The sequence below is a fragment of the Hemicordylus capensis genome, chromosome 16, assembly GCF_027244095.1.
Source record: "Hemicordylus capensis ecotype Gifberg chromosome 16, rHemCap1.1.pri, whole genome shotgun sequence".
Classification (NCBI taxonomy): Eukaryota; Metazoa; Chordata; class Lepidosauria; order Squamata; family Cordylidae; genus Hemicordylus; species Hemicordylus capensis.
Window position 1 is genome coordinate 13,837,505 of NC_069672.1, and position 19,385 is coordinate 13,856,889.

General features: G+C 52.1%; 1 protein-coding gene across 7 annotated transcripts; it reads left to right on the forward strand.

The window, feature by feature from the left end:
• The first annotated feature begins 379 nt into the window (after window positions 1–379).
• Window positions 380–15,874, forward strand: H6PD (hexose-6-phosphate dehydrogenase/glucose 1-dehydrogenase). 7 transcript variants are annotated; one of them, XM_053281087.1, is made up of 6 exons: window positions 395–518; window positions 3,329–3,430; window positions 5,278–5,924; window positions 9,443–9,560; window positions 11,415–11,684; window positions 12,621–15,874. In XM_053281087.1, the coding sequence occupies exons 3-6, from the start codon at window positions 5,295–5,297 to the stop codon at window positions 13,979–13,981; spliced, it is 2,379 nt and encodes a 792-aa protein (XP_053137062.1). In that variant the 5' UTR covers window positions 395–518; window positions 3,329–3,430; window positions 5,278–5,294; the 3' UTR covers window positions 13,982–15,874. The 7 variants fall into 7 exon arrangements, with proteins under 7 accessions (XP_053137058.1, XP_053137062.1, XP_053137061.1 ...); XM_053281086.1 differs by having other exon boundaries at window positions 3,329–3,417; XM_053281081.1 differs by lacking the exon at window positions 395–518 and adding an exon at window positions 1,112–1,243.
• The last annotated feature ends 3,511 nt before the right edge of the window (window positions 15,875–19,385 follow it).

The window sequence follows — 19,385 nt, forward strand, 5'->3', positions numbered from 1 at the left end:
TGGTTGCCGATCCCTGGAAAGTCCAGACCAAGCCTAGAGGGCTTGGCAACCCTAAATTCACTTGCTTTCAGCAGCCCAGCCTGTCTCCAGCAGATGACTTGCCCAAGGCTTAAGCCATGAGTCTGTGGCGGAGGCTAATCTTGAACCCAGCTCAGATCCAACCATTAGAGAACACCGCCTCTCGGTTACAGCACTCCCCATTCCACAAAGCTGCGACCAGACGTTTTAAGAGCCTAAACAATCTGGGGGCTGGGATTTTCCCAAGCTCCCTCTTTCCCCAGACAGAAATGCACTCACCCTCCCGCTTCGCAAAGAGCCTGCAATTGTGCAACATCAACCATAATTTTTTTCCCCTTTACCCTGCCTGTTACTAGGAGAGAAGGCGGAGCCACGCTTTGTGCGCGCGCGCCTTTTGCACAGAAATAATCCAGACTTGGATCCGGTTCACGTTTGACCCCAATACGCAATTTTTTTAAAAAAACCATTTTGGGGGGCTCCGCGCCACGAGTGGTTGGGAGGTGAGTGGATTTCGGCCGCACTGGCCTACGGCGAAAGGGCGCGGAGCGGGGCCGGGAGACATGCAAAAGGCCGCTGGGCGGGATCTGCAACCAGCTAGCCGAGCGGTTCTCCGCCTGGCCGGGGAGCTGCGTCGGCCGGAGCTGCAGCCCCGTCGGAAGGAGCTTTGCGGCTGCGCCGAGCCCCTTTGCGGAAAAGCGTCCGTGCAGCGCGGGGCTGAGAGCGAGGCGCTGCTGTGCTGGCTGGAGGGAGACCCGGCGGGCGGGGGCCTTCGTTCTTCATTTAGTGAGCCAGCCCGGGGCTTCCGCCTTGCAGAGCCGCTGAGCGCTTGCTGCCGCCGCCGCCGCCGCCAGGGAGTGTGGCGGGCTGCCTCGGTGCCCAGCGGGGAGGAGGTGGCGGCGGCGGCGGGTCCCTCTCTCCCCTGCCTGCCTGCCTTCGCCAGGGAGAGGAGTTCGCAGCGGCCTTGGCCTGCTCTCCATCCCCGTCCCAGGAGGAGCCCAGAGAGAGCCGGGCTGCACCGGGGCGACGGTCACGACCCCTCCCCGGTGGCCTGGGAGGAGGCCGAAGCGTGGCCCGGGTCTAGACTGACGGCGCGCACAGCGCGGGGGGCCCCTTCCGGCCTGCCCCTCGGCCTTGGCCTGGGGGCTGGGGGGGAGTTCAGGTCACATGATCACATGGTCATGGTGCCTGCCCCCCAAGGTGACATCTGGTAGATGTGCGGCCCAAGGTAGGCAGCGGGGCGCGGGGAGGGGGAGCTCGAAACAGACAGAGGGGTTCCAGGGCCCCCACAGCCCCTGCCCCCCTCCCAATCCCCTTTAGTCTGACCAGGGTGGTGTGGTCCCCCAGCGGAGCATGAGGATGCTTCATTTGCAGGGGAGGGAGGGGGGCCTCCAAAGGCCCTTAGGTCCAGGCTCCCAAATGACCCTGATGCACCTCTGAAAAGAGGACATGTTTGCATCTGGTGCTCAAAACTGGAGGTGTGGGGTTTGCCCCATAGGGGGCTGGAGTTTGGACCGTGGGGATTCTGGGCTCTCTTGCTGCTCTTGAGTCAGATGGGGAGAAGAAGTACCTGCGCTTTCCGGAATTTGCAGTGACAAACAATATGCTGCGTTTGGGAGCTTTTCAGCCCAGTAGCTCAGCAACCTGTACAACAACCCTGCAAGGCAGGCCAGGATGATCACCTCTTGGTGGCAGACGGGGATGGCTGGGAGAGTGCGGCTTGACTGCTTAGTGAGTTTGTGGCAGTGACAAGGCTGGAAGGAGATTCAGAGTTCAAGCCTTTGCAAGGCCGGGTTTGTGTGAGTGGATCTCCGTAGAAGTCCAGAGGGTTTGCCGGTAATCCAATTCACAGCCCCTGTTTGGGAATCTTCATGTGTCATGGTGTTTCCATATGCTCTGCATGGAGCCCTCAGCCTCGGAACAGTGTGCTGGTATAATACACACATTTGCAAATGAGATGATGATGATGATGATGCTATTTACACACAGTCTACCAGATGTAATTGACTGAATTTGGTACTTTAATTATCGGGCCCTTTCCAAGGGTCTAGGATAACTAAAGAAGAATTAAAGATATTGTCATAGTAATCATGCGGTCCTGAGTAGTGTGGCCTTCTGTAGGTGATGCAATTTTATTGATGCCCAAGGTGTCGAGATGGTGTTTGGGTTCCTTTGGTACTGCACCAAGGGCACCCACAACTATTGGCACCACAATTGGTTTCTTTTCCCAGAGCCACTCAATTTCAGTCTGAAGGACCTTGTATTTAGTTATTTTCTCCAATTGTTTTTCATCAACTCGTCTATCCCCTGGGATGATTATGATATTACGGTTGCTGGCAGAGCGGCCACAAGGCTGTGGCAACCTCGCTGGTGGGTTCCAGTGCCGTTTGGAAATTGCCTGTCTTGGGCAACAACTTTGTTTGATGGCTCTGACAGTTAAGTGAATTACCCAAATAAAAACCAGACCTCAAACCCTGCTGGATTTATTTGACTGCCTGCCGGGAACAGCAACAGAATATTGTGCAAGTGGGAAACTGGTTTTCCAGCTGAGTTAGAAACAGGTGGCGCTGGGGCTGCTCCAAAGAGATACGAGTGGAGTCATCTGCCATTTTGCTGGGTTCTCGTAGTGAAACCTGTACGCACAACACACTCGCTTCCCCCCTCCTCCCAGCCCCTGCTGCCTCCAAGAACTCCAAACACCAGGGAATGCTTCCTACATGTGTGGATTGTATGCAGCACCCTGCAAGCGCCAGCACAGGCTTGCAATTATGACTTGCAAGCAGTCGCTCGCCTGTGCTAACTAAGGTTCGCCTGTAGGCGACCAGGCAGGAAAGCTCCTCTGCGGCTGTTGTTTCAAGCCACACATGCTCTATTTGTGAGGATGCTGCTCCCTCATCCTTGTGGGGCTGTCCTCCTTCAGAATGCACATGGGGGAATTGTGCGATCAGATTGTTCCTGCAGTATTTCCATAGGCTGCTGATGCTGCAGAGATTCTTTCATGGCCTCCCATATGGTCTAGAACAAGCACAAATAATGCTGTTTGTGGACTTGGAACTTTTGAGGGATGCTTCTGTCAAAGATCACTGGAGGGAGAAGCGTCGTTTTCCTTTTTGTGCAGAGGGGTGATGCGGAGTGTAGGGAGTGTGAAGTTTGGTGGGAGGCATTTCGTTCCTGTGTGTTGGCTTTCTTTCTGGGAATGGGAGCGGTCCAGGCAGCTTCTTTACCAGGAAATGTTGAAAGTTGCTTATCTCTGGAATGGTTATTTGTTTAACCCTCGAATGGCCAGTGGGGTTTGTGACTTCTTTCACTTTAGAACCAGAAAAGCCTGCAGAAGGCGCCCGCTCTGAGTGGATTCCAGCCCGGGCCAGGGTCTCTGGGAGTGGTTTCCCCCCTCTGGCTCAGGTGAGTCTGTCAGGTGAGCTCCACAAAGGGTAGAAGCAACTGGCTTGCTTCCAGGTGGCGGGCCCCCCAGGCTCCAGCTGGTGGGTAACCATTCTGGGTTACGGCCCCTATTTCACACGAGTATACCCCTCAGGTTCTGGCTTCTTCTCCAGGGTGTGTGCGCATGTGTGAGAGAGAGAGAGAGACGAGGGCCTGCCCCAAGCAGCCCCACTTCCAGGCTGCTGCTGATTTCCATGGCGTAACAAAAAGTATCTCTTTGAAGTATCTCTTTTAGGCTCACTTCTCCTTCAGCAAAGATCCAGTTAGGTTGTGAAAGACCCCAAAGCGGGGCAGCATCAGGGGGCAAAGTGTCAGGGGTAGGATCTTTACAGGGCCTGCTTTTCTCTCCTTTCCAAGAGAGAAGTCAGGAGATGGCTGGCGTCTTTGCGAACACTTACCCCAAGAGAAGACAACTCTGAAAACTTAAAAATGGAGCTTCAATACAGATTAGACCTGTATTTACCCTAAAGGACCAGGACTCTGAATTTAAGATGCTGGCAGCAGCATCTTCAGATAGGGCTGGGAGAGACCCCTGAGCCCGAAACCTGGGAGGGACGCTGCCAGCCAGTGTAGGCAATCCTGATAGATGGGCCAAGGGTCTGACTTGGCGTAAGGCAGCTTCCTCTGTCCCTGTGATCTTCCGGCCTGATCTGGCTTCAGTTATATCGGTGCCCTAGTTACTTGCAGGCGGCGCCACTGCAATGCTCTCAGTGTGCGGCTGCTGCTCTTAAAGACAGCCTGGAAACGTCCATTGGGCCAAACTGCAGCAGCCGGATGCTTCTCTGCGGCCCAAAGATCGGAGCGGCACGTAGCCCTGGTCTTCCGCCACCTGCGTGCTTTGCGCCTCCTTCTCTGAGCTCAGCGTAAGGTTCTGTATCGGCCTGCAGAGATCTCGGCACGTTGGGACCAGGTCGCTCCAGGCAGCCTGCTCCCACGGAAGCCCCGTCCTTCTGGTCCAAGGCCCTGCTCACCCGTTTGTCCTCGTGCAAGGTCACCAGTGCCTGGGTTGGTGGTGCCACTGAATCTGACTCCTAGGCTAGCCCAGAATCTCTGCCTCTGGCCCCCTGTGGTTAGGGGAGCGGAGCTGGTCTCACGGTAGCAAGGATGAATTGCCCCCTCTGCTAAGCAGGGGCCACCCTGGTTTGCTTTTGGGATGGGTAAGTACATGTGAGCGCCGGAAGACATTTGGAGGCCATTGTTCAGTGGTAGAACATCTGCTTGGCGTGCAGAAGGTCCCAGGTTCCATCCCTGGCAGCATCTCCAGGTAGGGCTGGGAGAGACTCCTGCCTGAAGCCTTGGAGAGCCGCTGCCAGTCAGTGTAGACACTGTTCCGATTTAGGTGGACTAATTGACTCGGTATAAGGCATGTACTTGGGGGGGCTCTGGGTCTGGAATCACGCCATCCATCAAGGCAACCCAGTCATCACAACTGCAGAATAAGTCATGGAAACAGCAATTATAGCTTTATTTGCATAATTCCCCCAGACCTTCTAATTTAGAGGGCCATTTGTCTCACGAGCATAATTGAGCCCTGTTGTTGTTGTTGACTCTGTCTGTTTATTTTTGCTGTATGGAATAAGAGCCTGTTTGTTTGTTTTGTTTTGTTTTGGGCCAGGGAACAGAGTGTACATTCTTTAGAAACAATCTACAATAAATACATACTGTTCCATTTCACTGGTCTTCAACCAAAATGGCCAGCTCTCTTTGGAAGATGGTGGGAGTTGTGAAATATAGGGTGTGTGTATGTTTGAGAGCGTGCTTGTTGTGTTGTATTTACTCCGGGTTTAAAACTTCCAGTTTTATTCCTGCTTCTTCCTCCAGCTTGTCCTGTGTCTAAGATGCTTTTAGCGGCAACTTTGGGGACCGTCTTCCTCCTGGGAGCCGTGCCCTCGGTGGCCAGGGAGTCTCGTGGCCACATCTCGGTGATCCTCCTCGGTGCCACAGGAGACCTCGCCAAGAAGTACTTGTGGCAGGGCCTGTTCCAGCTCTACTTGGATGAGGTGAACAATGGGCACTCCTTCACCTTCCACGGGGCCGCCACTACAGAGCCCAAGCAAGGCCAGAAGGTGATGTACAACCGCCTGAAGAAACTGGCGTGCCCGCCTGATGTGCCGCCGGACAGGTGTGCCGTGGTGAAGGACCAGTTCCTCAAGCTCACGGAGTACCGCCAGGTCAAGACCGCAGAGGACTACGCTGCGCTGAGCCAGGAGATTCAGACTGTCCTTCGTCAGGAGGAACTGGAGGAAGCAGGCCGGATCTTCTACTTCTCCGTGCCCCCCTTTGCCTACACAGAGATTGCCCGCCACATCAACAGCAGCTGCAGGCCACTGCCTGGGGCCTGGCTACGGGTGGTCCTGGAGAAACCTTTCGGCCATGATCTCCGGTCTGCCCAGCAATTGGCTGGTGAGCTGAGGACCTTTTTCCGGGAGGAGGAGATGTACCGAGTGGACCATTACCTTGGCAAGCAAGTGAGTAATCAGTGGCAGAAGTTGGGGCCAAATCTGTCCTTTTGAGAAACTCCGTCTGGTGAGACTCATGCAGCAGAATGATGTAGCAGAGTCCTGGGTTGGTGGACTGTGCCACTTCGCACTGCAAGTGCGAGAGTCTCATTTTTTAGGCTCCCCTATATGGGAGGGAACTCCCCATAAGTCGAAAATTGGCAGAACCAGGACAGGGCTGGGTTAGAGTCTTTCTTTCTGATGTGCTAGTTTATTTCTTGAGGGGTTTGTGTTTTTTAATGGGGGGCATTCAAAATGGGGTGGTGTGTCTAAGCTTATGCTGTCCATTCTACAGCCTTGCTCTTCAGTATCCGTAGATCTGACCTAAGTGAAGTCAAACTTGGCTCTACGACAGGAACCTTATGCTGTATTGTTCCTAAAAGGCACCAAGCAGTAGCTAAGATCGGAGTTTTATTATTATTAATAATAACAATAATAATAATAATAATAATTCAATTTCTATACCGCCCTTCCAAAAATGGCTCCGCGCGGTTTACAGAGAGAAATAATAAATAAATATGATGGATCCCTGTCCCCCAAAGGCTCACAATCTAAAAGAAACATAAGATAGACACCAGCGACAGTCACTGGAGGGGTGCTGTGCTGGGGGTGGATTGGGCCAGTTATTCTCCTACTGCTAAAAAAAGAGAATCACCGCATTAAAAGGTGCCTCTTTGCCAAGTTAGCAAGATCCTGTTGGTCTCATAATGTCTCCACCTTTCGTTTATTAAAAAACTATCGCACACAGGCCTCTGAGCATGTACAGAGTTGCTTTCTTCTTCCAGGGGAAATGAGCTTCTTTCAAAGAGGAAAAAAGCCACCACCAGGGAAGGTGTCCTTAAGTATGAATAGGAGGTTTCACATGCAGGAAGGAAGGCCCCTCTGCTGGATTTTACAGGGTGGGCAAACTGATGTGGAAATATTTTAGCTCATCGTGTCCTTAGCTTGTTGGTGGCTCCACATTTTACCGAAGAAAACTGGAAAGAAACCCACAGACCGCGGCAGACCTTTCCCCCACCAATGTAAGAAGGCTCAGTTATTTCATGAGTTTTTTCTCTGTGAGGTGGCCCGCTGCTCCTTACGTGTGTGCCTGTGTGTGTAGAGACAGGGACAAAAAATAATAATCCCTGCCATCTTGGATCCACCTGATCTCCCAGCCAAGGTCAGGGCTTCGGTTTCGCTGAGTCATCAGCCCTCTCCGCCTCCTCTGGCACATCCGCTCTCGTTTACAGAGAGGCTGCCAAGCTCCAGCTTTCTAAATGAGGCTTTTAATTTGATAAGATTAAGGATGTGGAGCCTGTACATTTCTCCCTTTCACACACACACACACACACACCCTCTTTTTAAATTTTATTTATTTTTAACAGCCAGCTTTGCAAGAGAGCAGGGAGGCAAATGCGACACAATCGAAGAGAGACGGGTGCCTTGAGGGGTAAGATTTTTAGACCCCAGATCAGGAAGTCAACTCTGGCTAGTGTGTGGCCAAAGCAAGGTTTCATTTTTGAGGCAAAGTGTAGTGACCCCGGGCTAAATGTGTGAAGTCGAAAGAGAAGAGTGCCTCTGGTCATGTGCAGAGCCCCTAGCCTTCAAGGCTGAATTGCCACCATCCTCGCCCTGTGCACTGGGGATGAACGAGACAGGGTTTTCAGGTGTCGGGGAGAAGGGTTGGACCCCCTGACTTAACTAGTTTCCTAACTTTCAGGGAGGCGGTGGGCTTTCCACCCTCACGTGGAAGCACACAGCCAGGTGAGCCTCCAGCTCACGTCCCGACTGCCTCCACAGCAGCTAGGCCCTGGAACTGTGTGAGCAGCGGCATCCTGTGGGTGGCCATTTCGATAACCCTGGAGAGACTGTGAATAGGAAGAGAGGGGCCTGGCTGTTGGGGTGAGCACGTTGGCTGCAAGCAAGGAGTCCCTGCTCACACCCCGGCATCCCAGCCAGATCACTTTGGCGCGCTGCGAATGCTACCTTGACTTGGCCTCCGTCGCTCCCTGGAGATGCGGGTTTCCACATCTTCCCAGTGCCTGACTCAGCCACTTGGGAGCCCAAGGGGATTGCAGGCCTGCGTGTGCACCGTGTGCAGTTTTGCAGACAAGGACGTTTCCCCCCACCAGGTGAAACCTTCCAAAGGCTGCTGGTTCACCAGTTTATTTCTTTTTCTTCCCCACCCCGCCCCGTATTTGCTGTGCGCATAGCCTTTGGAGACTACCCTGCCGTGAGCTGGAACCCTGGTAAATGCAGTGACCTTTCTCACGTGGTGGTTCTCTTTATTGAGCAGGGGGAGAGTAACTGGCCCTCTCCACCCCCAGCACGGGACCTCCAGTGACTGTTGCTGGTGTCGATCTTAGGTTTCTTTTTAGACTGTGAGCCCTTTGGGGACAGGGAGCCATCTTATTTGGTTGTTATTTCTCTGTGTAAACTGCCCGGAGCCATTTTTAGAAGGGCGGTATAGAAATTGAATAAAGGAAAGAAAGAAAGAAAGAAAGAAAGAAAGCCCTGAGGTTCAGCTTCAGAAAGCAGAGGGAGCATCATTTCACTCAACTCACTAAATATCAAGACCGGTAGGCTGAGAGGACTGGGGACCCTGCCTTACAGGATTCTTATATGTTAGGAACATAGGAAGCTGCCTATGTTAGACCATCTTGCGAGTCAGACCATCTTGCTCAGGATTGTCCACACTGTCTGGCAGCGGCTCTCCAAGGTTTCAGCCAGGAGTCTTTCCCAACTCTACCTCGATATGCCACCAGGGATTGAACCGGGGGGCCTTGCATGCCAAGCAAATAGCCACCACTGAGATATGAATGCACCAGATGAACATAAGAAGCGGCCTTATGAGTCCGACCATTGGTCCATCTTGCTCAGGATTGTCTACACTGACTGGCAGAAGCTCTCCAGGGTTTCAGGCAGGAGTCTTTCCCATCCCCTACTTGGAGATGCTGCCATGCAGTGAAGCTGGGACCTTCTGTGTGCAAAGCAGACCATCCCTAGGTATCACTGAAGAAAAATAGCCCCAATTGGAAGCAGGGTAGCCGAAGAGGACTTTTTCTGTGAAAATAGGTAGAGCCTGTTCTTGACTTCTACTAGGCCTCTTCCTAATTTGGAATGACTTGACCACCAAATGCTTATCATAGAACTCTTAGCCAATCAGAAGGCTGGGCTGGACCGGAAGCCAATCAAGGCTTGAGAAATTGCAGAGGGAAGATGGGAAGATTCAGCCCCGGCGCTGATGGGAGAACCTCTCTGGCAATGGAATGAGCAGCCAGGATTTTTGTTACCGTGGGATTCAGTGCTGGACACACCCTTGTTCTGTTGGGGTGGGGGGTTTGTTCTTGCTGGATGCAAATCCCCTGTCTTTCCAATGGCTGCTGCAGTAATTCCAAGTCCCCAGAAGCAGCTCTGTTTTCAGCAGCGAAAAGCTCGTACCAATAGCTGTGGCTTTAGATGACTTTGATCTCCTCTCGTTCCTCCCTTGCTTTTCCCCACTCCAGGCTGTGGCCCACATCTTACCGTTCCGAGACCAGAACCGACACCATTTGGACCCCATCTGGAACAGGCACCATGTGGAGCGGGTGGAGATTGTCCTGAAGGAGACAGTGGATGTGAAAAGTATGTGAGTCTGGACTTGAAAACCCTTGCTTTCAAGTTGTGGAAGGAGGCTTCGTTTACATAGGACCAAAGCAAGCCGCCTTATCCTGAGTCAGAGCATTGTTCACCTAGTTCTACTCTGACTGGCAGCGGCTCTCCAAAGTTTCCAGCAGGAGTCTCTCCCAACCCTACCAGGAGATGCTGCCAGGGATTGAAGCTGGGACCTTCTGGAAGCAGAGCAGATGCCCTGCCACTGAAGTACAGAGATGGGTATCGTGCAATTGTCTTCTGATTTGTATCGCTATCTTGACTAAAAGCTTTCAGCAGAGAGCATTCCTAATAGTCTCTGATCTCGATCTCTCTCTTTTTTTTAAAGCCATCTGAGCTAGTGGCCATCACACAACCTCTTGTGACCATGGATTTCTTATGCTAATTATGTACTGTCTGAAGGTGTCCTTTAGGAACATAGGAAGCTGCCATATACTGAGTCCGACCCTTGGTCTATCTAGCTTAGTATTGTCAGCACAGACTGGCAGCGGCTTCTCCAAGGTTGTAGGCAGGAATCTCTCTCTCAGGGCTATCTTGGAGATGCTGCCAGGGAGGGAACTTGGAACCTGTAGATGCTCTTCCCAAAGCGGCTCCATCCCCAAAGGGGAATAGCTTCCAGTGCTCACACGTCAAGTCTCCCATTCATATATGCAACCAGGGCAGATCCTGCTTAGCTAAGGGGACAAGCCATGCTTGCGACCACAAGAGCAGCTCTCCTCTCTGTCTTGAACCTGTGGCCATTTAACTTCACTGGGAAACCCTAAAGAGTTCTAGTCTTACGATGGTGGTGGGGAGGGGGGGAAAGGTTGTGGCCCCTCCAGGCTCCAGTGCCTTCTAGGACTTGGTTCTGCATTCCAGTCTCCCCGGCCCATCCAGGACCGCCTGAGCCTCCCGTTGCTGGGAACTCAAGGACACAGCTGTGCCGGGTTCCACTGCAGTGCTGTTGCGTCTCTCCTGCAGCACTGACTGCTTGGGCTTCACCTGCCACCCGCCCCGGCCCAGGGACGTCCGCTGGGCACCCTCGTTTTCTGCAGCCTCAGGCCTGCATCTCTGCGCCTGCTGCTGCCAATTCGCAATTGCTTTATTAAAAGCCTTGAGTGGTTTTTTGGCTCGGCGGGCCTTTCCTTCTGGGGGTGGGGGTGGGGAGAAGGTGGCGGCTGGGAAAGAGGAAGGAGACGGGTGTCACCCTGCCCTCGCATTTGCTAGCACGCGCGCATGTGCACACACACACCTTCCCCTTCTCATTGTGTCTGCTCCGCTGGCTCTCGTGCCAGAGCAAATGTGCAGCATTGATTTCATTAATGAATGCGGCGTGCACCAGGAGGAGATGGATTTCCTTGCTCCAAAGTTAAAAGCGGGGGGGCCATGTGCCATCTGTGGAGGTTGCCAGCAGCCGAGTATCGGGGAGAAATTGGGGGGGTCACACAGAAACCAGTAGGCCTCCTCTCCCCCACTGCCCCCCGCCACCGATCACCCAGGAAGACTATGGATATTAGAGGCTTGAGAGTTTTAGCAGCCTTTGAAAGAGCCCTAAAAACATATCTTTTTAGCCTGGCCTTTAGTGATTCCTGAAATGACTTTTAAACTGGTTTTAATTTTGTTTAGTTTAGTTTTGATGTTGTTTTAATATATTTGTATTTTTATTTGTAAGCTGCTCTCAGGTTTCTTTCTGAAGATGTTTTGAAAATGAACACAACAGATAAATGCTAACTCATCATCCGGTGCAGATTGCCGAATACGTGCTGGCCTGCTTATCGGCTGAAATAAATAGGTGGGACCAATCTCGCTGACCTGGCTTTTTGCCTCCCTTTTCTTGTCTGCACTCAGACCGCACCGGTTTCTATGAACAGTACGGGGTCCTTCGCGACATCCATCAAAACCACCTGACGGAGGTGCTGATGTTCCTGGCCATGGAGCTGCCTGCAAACATCAGCAGCTCGGAAGACATTCTCCGGAGCAAGCTGCAAACGTTCACGGCGCTTCAGGCCCTGGAGAGGAGCAGCGCTGTGGTTGGCCAGTATGGAGCCTACAACGGCCACGTGAGGGAGGAGCTGCAGAAGGAGCAGGGCTATTTCAGCAGGACGCCCACCTTTGCAGGTAAGGCAGAGTCCTGAGGCAGGTGGATGAGGGATGTTTGGCCTCCTGAGGCATGATCAGGGATGCTGGAAGGGGTGTGAGGGAGGAGACAGGCTAGTTTATTTCCTCCAAGAAGCTCAAGGCTGCATAGATAGTACCTCCCACCACCTTTATTATCGCAACAACCCTGTGTGGTAGGCTAGACTAAGAGAGAGTGTAACTGGACACCTATTAAGAACACAAAGTACAGCCCTGCTGGATCAGGCCCAAGGCCCATCTAGTCCAGCGTCCTCTTTCCCACGGTGGCCCACCGATGCCTCTGGGAAGTCACAGGCAGGAGTTGAAAGGGGCATGCCCCCTCTCCTGCCGTTGCTCCCCTGCAACTGGGATTCAGAGGAGTCCTCCCTCTGGGCCAGGAGGTAGCCTGTAGCCATCCAGACTCGTAGCCATGGATAGACTTGTCCTCTGAATTTCTCTAAGCCTGCTGATGGCCACCACCACATCCCATGGCAGAGAATTCCATAGATGGATTATGTGCTGTGTAAAAAATTACTTCCATTTATCACTCCTAAATCGGTCACTTTCATGGGATGCCTCCTGGTTTTAGTGGTGTAAAAGAGGTTTTCTCACCTTCTCTCTATCCACTGTCTTCACACCATACATAACTTTATAAATCTCGACCATGTCTCCTCTTGGTTACCTCTTTTCCATACTAAAATGCCCCAGATGTTGTAGCCTTGCCTCATGAGGAAGGTGCTCCAGGCATCTTGGCTGCCCTCTTCTGCACCTACTGACTCTTCCGTCTGAGGCTGGGGTCTTCCCCATTACTGGCGGCCTTAATCTTTTCACTGAAGATACTGGGGACTGAGCCTTGGACCGGCCATTTGCAAAGCAGGTCTTCCACCCTTGAGCTCTGGTCTGCCTAACTCAGGTTCCCTCTTTCCTCTGTTGTCTCAGGGGTCCTGGTTCACTTGGACAGCCTGCGCTGGGAAGGGGTCCCCTTCCTTCTCATCTCTGGGAAAGTCCTTGACGAACGAGTCGGCTATGTCCGCATCCTGTTCAAGAACAGAGCTTACTGCATCCAAAACGAAACAATGCAGGACGCTGAGAGCAGCCAATGCAAAGCCAAGCAGATCATCTTCTACATCGGCCATGGAGAGCTGAATTCTCCCTCTGTCCTTGTGAGCCGCAATTTGTTCAAACCTGTCATGCCGGAGGGCAGCTGGAAGGAAGTCCTGGACCTCCCACACTTGCGTCTCTTTGGGCAGCCTCTCTCTGAGTACTATGCGTACGTCCCCATGATGGAGAGGGATGCATATTCCATCCTGATCTCCAGGATTTTTCATGGCAAGAAGGACTCCTTCATCACCACAGAGAATCTGCTGGCCTCTTGGGAGTTTTGGACCCCGTTGCTGGACAGCTTAGCTAGCGAGGTGCCCCGCTTGTATCCTGGGGGCCATGAAAACAAACACCTCCTGGATTTTGAGATGGTGGGTAGGCAAGTGTCCTTTGTGGTGACAGAGATGGTGGAGGTGATGCACGCTAGGGACGAGCAAAAGCCAGACGCCTACAAGACCATTCAGTCCAGGTTCCGGCAAAGCCAGTTGATTACTGCTTGGTCAGATGAACTGATCGGCCGCCTGGCGTTGGACATTGAAGCAGCAGCGGCAGCTGCCATTGGGAAATCCAGGGCGTTCCACTTGGCACTCTCTGGTGGCTCGACTCCCCTAGCTCTGTTCAGGCAGCTGGCTGTGCACCACTATGGTTTCCCCTGGGGCCACACCCATCTGTGGTTGGTGGATGAGCGCTGCGTCCCTCTCACCGACCCGGAGTCCAACTTCCGGCACCTGCACGACCACTTGATCCAGCTGGTCCGGGTCCCCTACTTCAACATCCACCCTATGCCAGTGCACCTCAACCGGAGGCTCTGTGTGGAGGAGGACAAGGGCCCAGAGTTGTATGCCAAAGAGATCTCAGCGCTGGTGGCCAATGCCAGCTTCGACCTGGTGCTGCTTGGGGTGGGCGACGACGGGCACACGGCGTCCCTCTTCCCGCGCTCGCCCGTTGGCCTGGAGGGAAGCCAGGAGGTGGTGTTCGCCGAGAGCCCTGTCAAGCCTCACCAGCGCATGACGCTCACCTTGCCGCTTATCAACCGAGCCAAGCAGGTCTCGGTGCTTGTGATGGGGAAGGGCAAGCATGATATTGTGACCGTGGTCAGCCGGGCGGGGCATGAACCCAAGAAATGGCCCATTTCTGGGGTCAACCCCAGTTCCGGGCAGATTGCCTGGTATGTGGACTATGAAGCTTTGCTCGGCTGATGTTTCATTAGCAGCTTCACCTCATCCTTCCATGTTGCTGTCAGGTCCTTCTGTCTTTGCATTATGGCTCATTCTGTCCTCACGGGAGTCTTGCTCTCTGGAGGTGTGAAGACCCACTGGCTGGCTGTTAAAGATGAGGGGATCAGAATTTTCTTAGTGGATCGGCCCAGGGTCCATCCGGTCCCACATTCTGTATCCTACAGCAGCCACCCAGGTCTCCTCAGCACCCAGGAGATACGCAATCAGGGATGGGGGTGATGATTTATCCTGAAGTTTGTCCCCCAACTATTAGTACCACTGTCTCTGCACATGAAGGCTTCATGTGGCTATCATGGCTAAGAGCCATGGTAGCCTTGCCCTCTCCCATGAGCTTATCTGCTCTAATTCCTGAAAGCACTCTAAGGTGGTAGCCATCATTGCATCCTGTGAGGGAGAGTTCCATAGGTTAATAATTCAGGCTTGGAAACTTATGAGCAAGGCGTTTGAGTGCCAAGTGACAATTTTCCAATTCTTCCTCCTGCTTGAAGTCAAGCTTCTTTACCACTGTGTGCCTCAGTTTCTCTGAGAGAGAGGGAGAGAGAGAGAAGGGGTTTATAAATGACCTACCCTGCAGAGATGGCCTACAACCTCTTCTGATGATTTCCCTTTGTTTCATTGGTCCCTTGAAGGACCGTTTGGACATTTGCCAGCAGTTTTACCCTACAGTAAATGGCTCAAGATCTTTGCAGCACTGAAAATGTGTGTATTGCGTATTTTAAAGAGGCCTGGTTTTCTGAATACATTATACAAATTAAGCATGTATGCAAAAACATGCATGCCTCTTGCGTAACTTGCTTCTGCTGAGGCGACCTGCTTCAGGTCATCTGAGGCTTCCGAGATCTCACTGGGCATTGTCCACTCCTTACAAGGAGTGTCGGCACACCAGCCATTCCCAAACCTACGTAGCATCCCCAACCTATGTGGCTTGACCCTTCAGCAAGCCTAACTGAAAGAGACCCCTGCTTTGTTCAGTGGGGCTTACTCCCAGGAAGGTCTGCAGGAAGTTGCCACTTTTGATTTGATGTGGGTCAACTTGCCTAAGCCAACCCATTTGGGCCACTAGGTGGTGCTGTTGCACAGGTCTCGATTTGCCTGGGTACAGAATTGGTAATTGGTATAATAATTCGTGTTTGGCTTTGTGCAAGGTGAACAAGACCTTCAGGACAATGTGGAGGCCTTCCCTGGAAGCTTGTCTGGGGATGCACAGGAAGATCAGTGGTGGAGAGCAAGCATGGCTGTTGGTACCGATCTTTCCGCCCATGTGCCACTGGAGGCACAACCGGTGCAATGCACAAACTGAGCGTGCACTCAGAATCCTCCGCAATGTGCTGGCTTGTTTGTTTTTCTTTGCAAACATGCAGAGGTTCCTTGGTAGAGCAGCAGCTACTCATACAGAGACCTAACAGGCGACTCCTCTGCGGGTGGGTCAAATGAGCAGTATGTCTCTGCATTAGCCGCGACTGAAGGATGCGGTCATGCGTGATCCATCCCCAACAGAGGTTGATTGGAATGAGGAAAGATCAGAACAGGAAATCACACAGAGGAGCAGTAGGCAGCCTGTGGAAATTACTGCTCCGATATAAAGAATGTGCCTTATATAAATACTACCAAACTCTGAAAGGGTTTTGTCTCTCCAGAGAGATGCAGACACATATCTGACTTTCTGTGCAAGGTCAGCCATGGCATTTAATTCTACTGATGCTCTTTAAACAAAATGCCCTCCGTGTTTGCTCAGAGGAATCAATTGTTGAGTGGTTTTATATGTCTTCTTTTTTCTTTTTAAATGAACACTGGAAATAAAGTTTTATTTTTATAAATCAAAATGCAAAATAAAGCTTTTCTCTATTTAGCAAAGTGAAGAGAAATGTCTGTTTGCTTGGGGGCCATGAGCTCCCTTTGGCCAGAAGGAAACATTTCAGTTGTTTTAGCATGTTGCTTCTGAGTGTTGATATTTCTACGCGTGGATTAATTGCCTCGAAAGGCTGTGTCTAGTGTGACAGATTTCCAGCACAAGAGCTCCAAAGGGTAGGGGATAAGTACACAAGCCATCATTCATGACAAGGGCCGTGCATACATCTGTTTTGCTGCATTTATACATGGCACAATCTGATCAAAGGTAAGCATGTTTAAATCCTGTCAGTTTTAGCAGCAGAATTATCTTAAATCTCTCCCACTTGGCTTGTCCAGGGTACGACCCTGTGTGGGTAGAAATCATCCGCAGCAGATTTTCCTTTACCACAATGCTGTTACCCTGATAGAAGACAAAGCTATGGGGGACCATTCAGTCCTGCTTTTCTCCTCCTTCTGCTGTTAAAAATATTTATACTCCACTCATTGAGACCAAGTCAGTTAAGAACAGCCCTGCTGGATCAGGCCCAAGAAGGCCCATCTAGTCCAGCATCCTGTTTCCCACAGTGGCCCACCAGATGCCTCCGAGAAGCCCACAAGCAGGGGGTGAGGGCTTGCCCCCTCTCCTGCAGCTGCTCCCCTGCAACTGGAATCCAGAGGCATCTTGCCTCTGAGGCTGGAGGTGGCCTAAAGCCACCAGCCTAGTAGCCATTGATAGACCTCCATGACTTTGTCTAAGCCCCTTTTAAAGCCATCCAATCTAGTGGCCATCACCACATCCTGTGGCAGAGAATTCTATAAGTCAATTCTGTGCTGTATGAAGAAGTACTTCGGTTTCAGCAACGTTCTGCTAGTGTGGCTGAGATCATGGCATTCCATGGAGCCCTGCAAGACTCATGCAAACGTTTAAAAGTGGGAGGGATGCAAAAGCTGTGGCAGGGATAACAGCTGAGCTTTGTGTCCAGCAGATTCAAGACAGAGGAAAGAAAGTTGTTATTCACACAACCCAGAATTAATTTGTGGCATGCCCTACCACCAAGTGTTATGGTCTCTGGTTTAGTAGACTTTAAAGGGGAACTAGACAGAGTTGTGAAGGAGGAGGAGGGGTCCTATCAATCATGAGCTTCCAGATTCAGACACAGTCTATCTCCAGATACCAGTTCAGGAAGCATCTGGCCAGCCACTGTTCTGGATTAGACCATGGCTCTGACCAAGCTCTTGTGTTCATATGTGGGGGTGGATGGCAGTGGCAAAGGGCTACTGTATATCTGATCATGCTCGAGCCACCACAGTAATTTAAATAGGAACCATTTCTGATTTTCTCCGATCTCAAAGCTGATCGGCGTTCTTTGGTCTGTCCTGAGCCTACTGCTAATTGACTTCTTTGGCTGAATATAAGCCGTAGCATTGGAAGAGGAGAAAACGAGTCTCCGTCCTAAGGTTGCTGTGCCGTTCCTGAAACAGCCTTACCAATCCCGTTCCTAAAAGTCGCCTCGATAAACGTGTGTGAGCGGAAGATTTCAGCAGAACCAGTCTGCTCCAGTCCCTCCCTCTGCAGAGAGCTGGCAAGTGTGCCTGTAGCAATGCAGCCCTCCTGTAGATTCTGGAGGCGCAAGGGCTCTTTGGAGAGGAATCTCCCTAGAAAACCTCTCTCTCTCTCTCTCTCTCTCTCCCTCTCTCTCCTTTTCCAGTGATTGGCTTTTCCCTCCCCGCCTCCTGTGATAGGTATTTTCTTCCCTTCCCCAGGAGACGGTGGAGATGGAGGTGAACCACAGTTGGCTTTAGCAGATGCTAAATCTGACAGGGAGGTATGGAGAGAAAGTCTGCTCTATGGAAGTTGCTAGGCAGAAGCCGGCTAATGCCTTGCTTCCCAGAAAGTCAGCCATGCCCTCATTCCAACCCTCTGGCTTGGTTCTTGCACCCTGGGTGACTCTGCTGATTCCGAGAATACTCCTGCAGCGGGTCAGTGACATGCAATGGCCGCTCAAGGTCTCTGCGTGCTTGACATCAAAGGCCAGCCCCTTAGGCCTGCTCTCCTCCCCCCCTTTCCACTTTTTTCAAAGCAGGGGGCGGCAGAGCTCCCTGCCCTCTTTCCCCCCAGATGCACCTGCTTAGTCACTGTGAAGCAAGATGCTGGGCTAGATGGGCCTGATCCAGCAGGGCTTTTCCTTGTGTTCTTATGTGGACGCTTCACTGGCGCCCCAATAGTCTGCTGGCTGAGGCTACTGCATCACCTCGCCTCTTGGGAGGGCCGGCCCTGGCAGCTGGAAACCTCTGGATTGGCCTAGTGCAAAGGCTAGGAGCCCAGCCTTCCAAATGTCCATGGTCTTCCAGTTGGACTCTCCTCCCTCCCAACAAGATCCAGTGTGGTGTTGCGGTTAGATTGGTGGAAGACCCAAGCTCACACCCCTCCTTGCCCACAAAACCTCCTTGGTGACCCCCAAGCCCGTCACCTAGAGCTCAGCCGAGCTGACCTGACAGGGTTGTGTGGAAGCTAAGAAGGAGGCAAGGTGTGTCGGCCACCCTGACTTCTCTTGGGGGAGGACTGAAGAGTGTGTGCTTTGTGTGGCATTAGGGTACTATTTCACATTTGTAGAATATCCGTCGGACATTTGCAAGCAAGCTTGAGCTGAGAGAATCAGCTTCTGATCTCCCCATCTTGGTCTCGTAAAACTTGGCAGGGGGGCACTGTCGTTTAATGACCAAGTCCCTGTTTGGCATGCAAAAGGTCCCAAGTAGTCCAGTCCCCAACACCTTCTGGTTAGGCTGGGAAATCACTGGAAGTCGCTGTGTTCTGTGTCTGAAGTCCTTCGAAAGCCACTGCTCATCAGTGTAGACAGTACTGAGCTCCATGGACCAGTGGTCTGACTCAGTAAAAGGCAACTTCAGATGTTCATCAGGAGCATCCATAGTTCAGTGGTGGTTCTCTGCTTTGCAGGCAGAAGGTTTGATCCCTGACAGAATCTGGTGAGCCTGGGAAAGACCCCTGTCTGAAACCCTGGAGCGCCGCTGCTGGTCAGTACTGAGCTGCTGCCAGTCAGTGTCGTCAGTACTTAGCTAGATGGCAGCATCATATGTTAAATTTATTTAGCCCTTAGTTTACACACAGAACACACCCCTCAAACATTTGTGAAGAATTCAGCTGTTTTGAAATAGTGTCCCAGAAGGGACAGGACAGAAAGAGGCTTGTTTTCCGAACATTGCAGTCCAGTGACTTCCCATCTCTCACTACATGCATTTGGCTCTGGTGTTCCAGCTGTTCTTATCTCCACAACGGACAGCCTGAGCTGAGCGTCACGACCCACAGAGTCAAAATAACACAGCGATGCTCTCTGAAGTTACGCCCAAGCGGACTGCGAAATCACAGAGCTTGTCCAGGGGTGCTTGGATGGTGTCTGAAGCAATCTCTCCTTCCTAGAACAGAACGGTCCCAGCCACCCCTGCTGCGTACTCCAAAGATAAGAGGAGATTTTGCACCATGGGAGACAGGAAAAGAACGCCCAAGGCTGATGCTGAG